This window comes from Meriones unguiculatus, chromosome X, assembly GCF_030254825.1.
Source record: "Meriones unguiculatus strain TT.TT164.6M chromosome X, Bangor_MerUng_6.1, whole genome shotgun sequence".
NCBI lineage: Eukaryota > Metazoa > Chordata > Mammalia > Rodentia > Muridae > Meriones > Meriones unguiculatus.
In genome coordinates, this window is record NC_083369.1 from 25,973,351 (window position 1) to 25,983,598 (window position 10,248).

Consider the following 10,248-nt stretch of genomic DNA (forward strand, 5'->3'; position numbering starts at 1 on the left):
CTAGTACTCATTTTTTTATCAGGATATTTATGTTTCTATTGACTTCTAACAGCTCCTTATGTATAAGGGAAATTATACAACTTCTACTGCATTTTCCTGTGTTTTATCCTAAAGCAATCTTTAACTCCACAAAGCTTCTATCACATATGACCTGTGCTGATGACTTTTAAATGTGTAACCATGGCCTAGAACCTCTAATCCTAGTCATTGACTATCCTTTGCCAATGTGAAACTAAACTCATATGCAAGTTTATAAACTCTTGAGACCTGTGACTGAATTCCCTCTGGCGTGTCTTTTGAACTTAGGTGACTGGGGCATACTTGCCTAAATCCTGTTCTTTCATCTGTAGAATACAATTATATCTGCTTCATGGGCTTAATAAACAAGATGAGATTTATACAGAAACTGGCATAAATACTCAATGAATTGTAGCATTATCTCCCTGCTTTATCTACCGAACTACTTTCAAGCCTCCTCCCAGCCTTGTAGCTGCCAAACATCCACTACCCTGCTAGGAAGTCTTGTCACTCTATGCCTTACACACACACACACACACACACACACACACACACACACACACACACACCTCCACCTCCAAGGAAGCTCAATTCCTTGGAGTGTGCAAGGCCATGCATAGATAACCATGTGCATGTTACCTCCAGCTACACTATACAGTTTCCTATGCTGTTCACTGGTGAGCACTCCTTCCCTTCAGTCTACTTCTCAAGCATTCAGGTCAACTGTGGTCCTCTGTGCTTCATCATCACTCATCCCTTCCCTGAGTCAAATCATTGTTTTATATTCATGTTTTCCTCACTAGACTTGGAGTTCCTCGAGAGTTGAGTTTTACTGTTTATGTCACCAGTCCTCAGCACAAAGTCTAAAATTTTACATATTTGTTCAATAAATAGATAAATGCATAGTTTTAATGTGGTTGCGGTTTTAACCTCTAATCTCCTGTTCTTTGGGAGGCAGTATGCTTGCATAAATGGTCCTTTGAAAAATCCTCTAGTGTCCACACCTCCTCCCAACAGTTAAAATTTGTTATTCAGTTAGTGACTGGAGTCTAAAACTGATCCAACTAAAAGATGTGCAATAGAAGACAATGGCCTCAGGTGTATAACCTGGACAGTGTTGAGACTGGAGTCCATCTGCAATCCAAGACAAGGCAGTCTCAGTACTTATCCAGGGCCTCATCCGCTACATCAGGAAGAAAAGTATTTCTCTAGGTTGCTTCTTTAAGAGTGTGAGTAGTTAGGCTTCTTTTAGTACCCTCTCCAATCCCTAGTCCAAGAGGCACATAACCACGTACAGCAGAAAGTCTTGTGGCTACTAGAGAAAAAGACACAGGACACTTCTGAGTCTCTCCAGACTTAAAGCCAAGCTTTACATCACCTCTAATAAGCAAAGAACAGGACAGGGATTTTTGTTGTTGTTTTCGTTTAATAACATTTTTTCAAAGCCAGGAAGCAACTACAGAGACTATTTGAAAGTAAACAAGTTAAAAAACATGAGAAACAGCAAAGACACATCCATCATTTCACAATAAATACAGAGCTCTATTTAGTATTCATCACTAACACCACATGAGAGGCCCAGCTCTCCGTGGGGTCAAGAGTGTGCTCCATTGTTGTGTAGGGGGACTAGACAATATTCAGGTGTGATTAGGTCAAATGGCATGAATACACGAAGCAGTGAGATCAAGGTCTAGAGTTGGGGCCCTTCTTTTGGGTAAAGTTTGATGACTCTTAACTTCTTCCACACTGTGCTGGATCCCATAGCCAAAGTAGATAGCAAATCCTAGTAGGGAAAGACAACTGTAAGGTGGGGAAGTGTTACCTGGAAAACCTTCATAGGCAGGTCTTCAACTGGAGATCAAGAGGGAAAGGCTAGGACACCTAAGAGGCTTATTCTTCAAAAGCAGAGACCTACCAATCAGCATCCAGATCCCAAATTGGACCCAAGTGCCAGCTGTCATTTGCATCATCAGGTAAATATTCACAAAGATGCTCAGCAATGGGAGTAGAGGCACAAGAGGCACCTGCAAAACAAGATAAATCTTCACATATAGCACCGTGACATAAAAAGAGGGCTTTACGCTGTGAACAGAACCACTGGGGCAGAGCAAGCCAAGTTTGACCCCTACTCACATTCTGGATTTCAGCAGCCACTCATTTATCTCATATATTATTAGACACTCCAAATGCAGAACTTGAGAGAGCATCAGTAAGGAGTCTGACCTAAATAGCTCTAACAACTATCCTCTTGTGTCCAATTAAAGAACATAAGCTACAAGCCCTAATTGTCCCAAGGTTTGGTGAGGGAGAAGAAATGTCATTTACCTTAAAGTGAAGGGGAGTGCGGTTCTGTGACTGTCTCCAGATAACTCCAGTAATTCCAAGAATGAGCCCCAGGATCAGCACAACCACTGTGACCCACACTGGTTCTCCAGAACGAAGTGCAGTTGTCCACCGGGTCAGCACCAGACAAAGAACAGTCAGTAGTACAGCTTCAAAAGTCAAGTTGAGAAGCATCAAAACCAACTCTTGAGATCCATATATTAAGATGTAAGACATCCCGTTCTAAGCAGGGTTCCCCTCTTGCTATATAGACCTCTCTCACTCACCAAATGCCACCACACAATGTCCACTCCGTAGTAATGATCTTTCCAGATCATCCCAAAGGAAAAAAGCTACCCCTTGAAGCTAGAGAGATGGCTCAGCAGTTAAGAGCATTTTGCTGTTCTCGTGTAGAGGACCTGGGTTTGGTTCCCAGTACCCATATGGCAACTTACAACTATCTATAACTGCAGTTCCGGGGGATCAGATGCCTTCTTCTGACCTATGTAGGTACTAGGCATACATTTATGCAGGCAAAATACTCATACACATAAAAATAAATAAACCTTAAAAAGAAAAAAAAAAAAAACCCACTTCTCACCAAGCAGGGAGGAACAAACATAGACAACCCGGCCAGAAAGGAGGGTGGGGATGGAGTTGACTGGACAAAATAGAGCCTGGACAGTTAGCTTCTCTGCTTCAAGTGTTTCCTCATACTCCTGCAATTCCATTTCCTGTTCCCCATTCCTTATTTCCGGTTCAGGCTGATATCTGTGGCAAGAGTAAGAACAATTTTAAGAATAATTCTTAACAATTCACTATTTTTTCCAGGCAGCTTCTTTACCACCATTAAAGGTAGAAGCTTGGGCTGGGGAGATGGCTCAGCTTATACAGCATCTGACACCAGGCTAGAGTGATAGCTTAGCAGTTAAGAGTTTTGTTTTTCTCTTGCAGAGGACCAGAGTTCAGTTCCTAACACACACATTGGGCAAGTCACAACCACCCATAAATCTAGCCTCAGGGGATTCAACATCCTCTTCTGACCTCCAAGGGTACTCATAGATGGACAGAAAGACAGACAGACAGACAGACAGACACACACACACACACACACAGAGAGAGAGAGAGAGAGAGAGAGAGAGAGAGAGAGAGAGAGAGAGAGAGAAAGGAGGGGCTTTTTAAAATATTCAAGTGTTTGTCACACAACTGTGACACTAGGACTGGAGTTCAGATCTCCAGCGCACATATGAAACTCAGGTGTCCTATAACCTCAGTGTGCTAGGGAGCTGGAGCTAGGATTTCTGGAATTCACTAACCAGTCAACCTAGCCAACCAGTGAGTTCCAGGTTCAGTGAGAGACTCCATCTCAAAAATAAAGTGGAGAGGGATGTAGGTAGATACCTAACTCTGACCTCTGGCCTCCATACACATATGCACATACAGGTACATGGATGTGCAAAACACATGGTGGGGGAGCTGTTTGGGACATAACAAGCTACTCAGATTGTTCAAAGAGACTCAGGGTGACGGAAGGCAGAAAGAATGATCATAATATCACACCTCACCCAGAAGTGCAAACCCAAGTCTTACCTAAGGATGAGAACACAAATGGACACCAGGGAGTAAGCAAGTAGAGTCCCAATTGACATGAGGTCCACAAGATCACTGAGTTCAAAGAGGAATGCCATGAATGCTAAAATTGGCAGAGAGAAAGCAAGTGGGAGAAGGGTGAAGTTAAAGGAGCTGGTGAAACAATAAAAACTGGTGGGTTTGTTTTGTTTTGTTACCTGCAATAACACCAGATACCATGGTGGCCACAATGGGTGTGTGTGTTCTACTGTGGACCCTGCCAAGGACTCGGAACAGGAGGCCATCTTCTGCCATTGCGTAGATCACCCGAGGCATAGGAAACATAGAGCCCAGAAGGCTGAAAAAGACAAATGTCCAAGTGGAGTGAGATCACCAAGGTTTCTGTTCCCAGCCTGTGTGCTTACAGCCTCTCCACCTCCCCTTCCCATCCCTTCTGAGGAGCATCTTCTTGCACAAAATGGACATAACTGGAAACGACAGTCACCAGAGAAACAAATATTTAACACTGACCTAGTGGAAAGAGCACAGAGGGAGCCAACAGCTACAAGGTACCGGGCAGAATTCCAGCCAGCGTACGTAAATGCTTCAGGTAGAGGGCTCTCAGTATGAAGCTTGTAGTAAGGCATCATAAGAGTAAGTGCTGAAGACACCCCAAAGTAAGCCAAAAAGCAGATAGAGAGTGAGATTACAATACCCATGGGGATAGAGCGCTGGGGATTCTTCGCCTCTTCCCCTGCAAGAAAACACATGGCACAGTGTTCTGAACCCGGGGAGTAGGCTTGTCCCTCTGCCACTCCCAGTCTGTATGTTTACACACTGAACCCAAGACCAGCCAGGATGCCGTGACAGTTACCAGTGGTTGCAATACAGTCAAAACCGACAAAGGCATAGAAACAGGTAGCAGCGCCACGAAGAATCCCATCTAAGCCAAAGGGCATGAAACCTCCAGCGCCCACGGAGTCCAAGCTAGAGTATGAGAAGGAATAGAAATAATAAGAAATATGTTCGGCTAAGTCTGTACTCTTCCTCTAATGTCCAGCTGCTTATTGTTTCCGACTCCCATTCCGGAATCGCCCAGCTCCCCCATTATGGGCCCACCTCTGCAGCTTTCTAACCTACAAGTGTCATTGGGTCCACTCATGGTCAAGCAATAGTCCTCTTTTGTGAGCTTCCAGTTTTTCAGATCTCCCTTAAAGAAGCCAGAGATGATGACAAATCCAAGAACCAAGAGGTTCACCCCTGTGAACACTTTGGTAACCAGAGCAGAATCACTTGCTCCCAAAGCCAACAATCCTGTGGGAGAAAAATTGTTCAGGATCCTGAGGACAAAATCCTTCCTCCAAGCTTGCTTTTTCTTTTTCCTGCCTCGTTCCCTCCCAGCTCTTCTTTCCCTCCCCATCTCATCATGCCCCTCAAGCTTTTCCCAGTTGTAACCCCCCCCTACCATTCAACCCTGCCCCTTGCCTCACCAGTGAGCAGCAACACAAGGGCCATGGCAAAGAAATCTGGATATTCTGCCAGAACATGAGGCACATTCAGTGAGATGGTTCCCTTCAGAGACTGAGAGATGTAGTTTCCAATCAGGTTGTCAAAAGCAGAGCTCCAAGCCCGGGCCACACTGGCTGTACCTGGTATAGCAATTGTATTTTCTACCTTAATCCCAATCCTCAGGAACATTATGAGGTCAAGTTCTCTCCCTCCTACACATCAGCCAATATTTCACAGATTCCTGACATTATTACTCAGCTTACATTTTTGTGTGTGTGTGTGTGTGTGTGTGTGTGTGTGTGTGTGTGTGTGTGTGTGTGTGTCAGGTCTCTCTATGAAACTCAGGCTTAGCCTGGTCTCAAACTCAACTCTTGATCCTCTTACCTCAGCCTCCTGAGTGCTAGAATTACAGGTGTACAACACTACCCCCAGCTCCTGATATTATTTTAATAAATGAACACCAGACAGAGGCAAACAATTAATTGTTCTGTACCTTCAGCCCCTCCATACACCCCTACAATTAAAAATATAAACATCTGGAAGTATTGAGATAGTAGCAAAAATAAAGAAAATTTCAGCTTCACTATTTTACTCAGATTTCTGGATCCATAATCCCTTTTCTATTTGTGTAAGTCATCCAACCCCCTCCCCAGCCCATCCCAAACATCTCACCAATGACGTAGGAGAGGATGAGGTTCCAGCCGGTGGTGAAGGCCCAGAGTTCACCTACAGTGACATAACTGTAGAGATATGCAGAACCAGAGCCGGGGACTCGGGCACCAAACTCAGCATAACACAGTCCAGCTAACACCGACGACAGAGCAGCCACCAAAAAGCAGATCACAATGGATGGTCCTGCTTTATCTTTTGCCACCTCACCAGCCAGGACATACACACCTGCACCCAATGTGCTGCCCACGCCCAGGGCCACTAAGTCGAGGGTGCTCAGGCATCTGGCAAGGCGGGTCTCGCCCATGCCCAGCTCCAACTCACGTCTCCTCACCAGCTTTCGACCAAATCTTCGAAGAGCATGCCACAGCCGCATTCTAGATAGACCGGAAGAGGATGCTAGGTTCTGGTGAAAAACAAAACAAAGCCTTTCAATGGGTCTGATTATCCCCAAGCTCTGGAAGTGAATTAGAAAACACTCCACTAAGTGAAAGAGATACAGGAACAAAGGAGGATGGGTTGAGGAGTGGGAGAAGGCAAGCCACTTTACCTCTAATGGCTGGTTCTTTCACATGCAAGTAAGAATTATAATAATAATGCAAGTAGGGATTACAGTATCTCTGTGGCTGGTGGGAGGACTCATTTCAGAAGAGGTAGTGAAGCCCATTGTAGCACAGTGGCTAAGCACTAGTAAGTGCTTAGACATTAGGTTGCTTCTTTTTCTGGCCAAGAACCGTTGAGATTTACCCTAGAGCCCAGCCCAGGTGCCCTGAAACCTAACGTTTCTGTTTCCTGGCCTGTGGTTCCTGGTAAATCAAGCGGAACTCAACTCAGAACAACTCTGGGAGAACCCCTTCTCACACTCAATACCCACATCCCTTTCAGCGCGCGCCAGCACCCAGAGGTCTTCAAAGAGACATGGCTCCCCGACCTCGTTCTTATTCCTTCTCACGGAGGCCACAACGCTCCACCTGAGCCTTTGCCCTGGGGAGGAAGCTAATGTTTCTCCACTTCCACGCGCCTGGCTAGGCTGACCTGTGAGCACCAGCAGTGAGGCAGGGCTTCAGCATCCGAAATCGGGAGATGCGCCTGGGTGTGTGTGTGGGGGGGGGGGGGGTTTGGCAAAGCCAGCCCAAGACCGCTGGCACTTTTCTCTCCGCATACCAGGGGTCTAGCCCGGTGGCCCTAAACTCAGTATCTAGATTTTTATGGTTCCATTTAGAAACGGTCTGGGACTGCGCTGGAGCTAGGGAGCCCTGGCTCCGGGGCTAGGGTCTTGCTAGCAACAGGTCACAGCCGCGCTGATGCAACTGCATGCCATGGTTGCCTGGTATACAAGGAGCCTCCCCCTCCCCACTCTAACACACTTGTCGGCCCCAGCGGCTTACCAGAGAGCTGTGGCAAGCCCAGGGGGCGAAGATTCTCAGATCTGGTTCAATGAGGCTGACTTAGTCGAGTTGGGTTGGATCCGCCGACTTGGGCTGCTCCGGCTTCAATGATGCAGCTCAGGGTCGTTGCGCGCCAATCTCCCTTTATATTCACTGGGAGGAGGAGCCAGTAACGTCATGGGATCCTACCCCCAAGCCCTTTCCCTACACATGACACACCACACAATATACATACCAAACACACATATACAGTCACTTGGCTTTGCAACATTGGTTGCTTTTGGCTCGAGACTGCTTCCCAACCAAAAACAGCGAGCAGGGAATGGCGGGGGGAGGGGGCAGGAGGGGAAGGAAGGAGGATAGCCTTTTTCTATTTGCCTCTCCGGTGGTCAAAAGACAATAAAACGCTTCCTGACCACAGATCCCATGGGAATTTTCTACCTTTATGCAGGATTAGTCAGAGTCAATGATTATAAGCAGCACAGAGAATTGGGTTTGTATGAAGGATGGAAGGGCAAATAGCACCAAGTCTCCATCTCACTCTATTTTCTCTCTTAGCATTCCTGTCTGCTTGAAATGCTTCAGAAGGACCGCCCCTGCTCTCACCCTTAAACTGTTTCTAATGCCACCAGCAAGAGAATGGAAGACAGTTTCAAACCACCTGTACATGGATAATTAATCCAATGTAGATTTTTAGGTCACAATGTATTTGTAGCACCTCTCCACCTGTCTATCAATATTAAACATGAAATTATAAATATTTAAGTATTGAGGGAGAGAAACTTTTAAAAATTTACGGTGATAGGGATCAATCTTGTAGGTCTCCCCAGTGCTGAGACTACACCAACGAGCTGCTCCAGCCACACCCTTTCAATTCCATTTTACTAAGCCAAAGTTTGGAACTTCATCATTATTGTTGAACAGCCCTTCTGAAAAAAAATACCTGGCCTGTTCTTTTAAGGTCTGCCTCCCATAGGTACTATATTTTATTCAAATGTAAAAGGAAGAGGAAGTGTGAAGCTCCAGCAAGAAGTAGGTCCTTTTAGGCTAGGAGTTACTAGGAAACAGCAGAGGACTGAGGAATCTTAAAATTATCCATGTGGCTCTACCATTTCTGACAGTAAGGGGCGGACAGTAAGAGTTGTGCAGGTGTCCTTCTCTTCCACTAAGCCAAGTTAGCCGCTAAGACCCAGCTCTAAATACACTGTTTCCTCTAATGACCCACTATGAAGGTGTCCTCAGTCATCTAGCATCCAAATCCTTCTTGAGAGTCTCCTCTCTAGCTCAAGCTTACCTGAAACTCACCATGTAGCCCAGGCTGGTCTGACCTACAAAGATGCAGGAAGCCAATGGAAAGTAAAGACCCTAGGAAGTGCAGTGTTTGTTGGGAAGCACTGGAGGATAAGGCTTGGTAATAATAGATGTCTCCCTCCAGGATTATCAAGTATTTTAACTGTACTAGACAATAAAGAAATTCTAATTCTTGAAACTCTTTCAATCACAAGTTGGTTCCCCTGGCAACCAACCCCCATCCGGAAGCTATTTGGGAACCCCCAGCCAGCTGTCATCATTAGCATACAAAAAGATATTTATCACTTTGGAAATTCCAAGGACATTAGGAACTGGGTACCTGGAAATTGGGCTGAATATCAAACAAATTTGTATAACTTATTACAAATGATGAAATTGCAGAGACAATATCTATGTCATAAAGTTTACTTTTTTTTTTTGAGACAGGGTCTCATGTAACCCAAACTGGACTATAAAGAACTCTCAATCATTCTGCCTCCATCTTCCAGGTATTAAGATTATAAGCATGCACCACTGTGCCCACGAAAATGTTACACCCAGTTCGCAAGCCCCCAAAAGATCTACAGGAATTGACTCCGTTGCAAAACTCATGAGGGTCTTTTTATTGTAAATTACAAGCTGCAGCTTGGGCCCACAACACCCACCGCTTTGGCCGTGGGAGCTGAGCATGCCGTCCCCAGGTTAGTTGGGTGATTTAAAGATTCTGGTCCCTCCCAGCATGCCCAAGGCAGGGGCAATTCCTGCCTGGCAAGCATCTATTGGTCAAAATACTACATTTTGAATTGATTGAATATAGGAAAGTCCCTAGACCATAATGACCTGGTGTTCCCCCCCCCAGGGGGATGGGCCAGTTTCCTAGCAACTATTATCTCTAGTGGGTGGGGAAAGAATGCAGTAAGGCGGTCCTTCCCCTCAGGGCATTACTGGACTTCTCCACCCACCTACTTCAGGTCTTAATAATAGCTGCCAATTTATCTTTTGGTCTCTCAAAAATCCATCTTTTTATTTTTTATTTTATTGAGACAGGGTTTTGTGTAGCCCAGGCCGGCCTAGAATCCTTTGTGTAGCTCAGTCTTGAACTTAGTAAGCATCCTCCTACCTGTTCCACTATGCTCAGCCTTGGGAAAATAGTCACCATTTTTAAAGTATACGGTTCAGTAGAGTTTAACTATAGTTACAGAATTATCCATTTATTAATTTAGAAATTTTTCCATTGCCAAAAGAAACCCCATTTCTAGTTGTTATGACCAATAAAATGATGATGCACACAGCAGATTTTATATGAAAGAGGTTTATTTGATGGAGATGAAGAGAGAGAGGAGAGCGAGACATGATAGGGGGAAGGAAGAGGTTGCCCTGACAGAGAAAGGAGAGAGGACAAGAAGGCAAGAAACAAGAGGGCAGGAGAGCAACAAAGTGGCCGGTTGGTCCTTTTTTTAATTAATTATTTTTGTATTTATTA

At 45.2% G+C, this 10,248-nt stretch overlaps 1 protein-coding gene across 2 annotated transcripts; it reads right to left on the reverse strand.

Moving 5' to 3' along the window:
* Positions 1–1,424: 1,424 nt before the first annotated feature.
* Slc7a3 (solute carrier family 7 member 3) lies at positions 1,425–7,995 on the reverse strand. 2 transcript variants are annotated; one of them, XM_060374614.1, is made up of 12 exons: positions 7,476–7,995; positions 6,091–6,464; positions 5,400–5,558; positions 5,046–5,223; positions 4,784–4,896; positions 4,441–4,663; positions 4,128–4,267; positions 3,931–4,033; positions 2,942–3,111; positions 2,344–2,510; positions 1,934–2,042; positions 1,425–1,801 (listed from the first exon to the last, which is right to left on the reverse strand). In XM_060374614.1, exons 2-12 carry the CDS (start codon positions 6,461–6,463, stop codon positions 1,671–1,673), a joined length of 1,866 nt encoding a protein of 621 aa, XP_060230597.1. In that variant the 5' UTR covers position 6,464; positions 7,476–7,995; the 3' UTR covers positions 1,425–1,670. The 2 variants fall into 2 exon arrangements, with proteins under 2 accessions (XP_060230597.1, XP_060230596.1); XM_060374613.1 differs by having other exon boundaries at positions 6,091–6,493; positions 7,476–7,994.
* Between the last annotated feature and the right edge of the window lie 2,253 nt (positions 7,996–10,248).

Coding starts and splice junctions, on each gene's coding strand:
- Slc7a3 (XM_060374614.1), bottom strand. CDS start 6,463: ATGCGGCTGTGGCATGCTCTTCGAAGATTTGGTCGAAAGCTGGTGAGG. Junction 4,268..4,440: donor CTCTGTGCTCTTTCCACTAG/GTCAGTGTTAAA, acceptor TGTCTTTTTCAG/CCTTCTGGGCTCTATGTTTC. Junction 3,112..3,930: donor ATTTGTGTTCTCATCCTTAG/GTAAGACTTGGG, acceptor CTCTTGCCACAG/ATATCAGCCTGAACCGGAAA.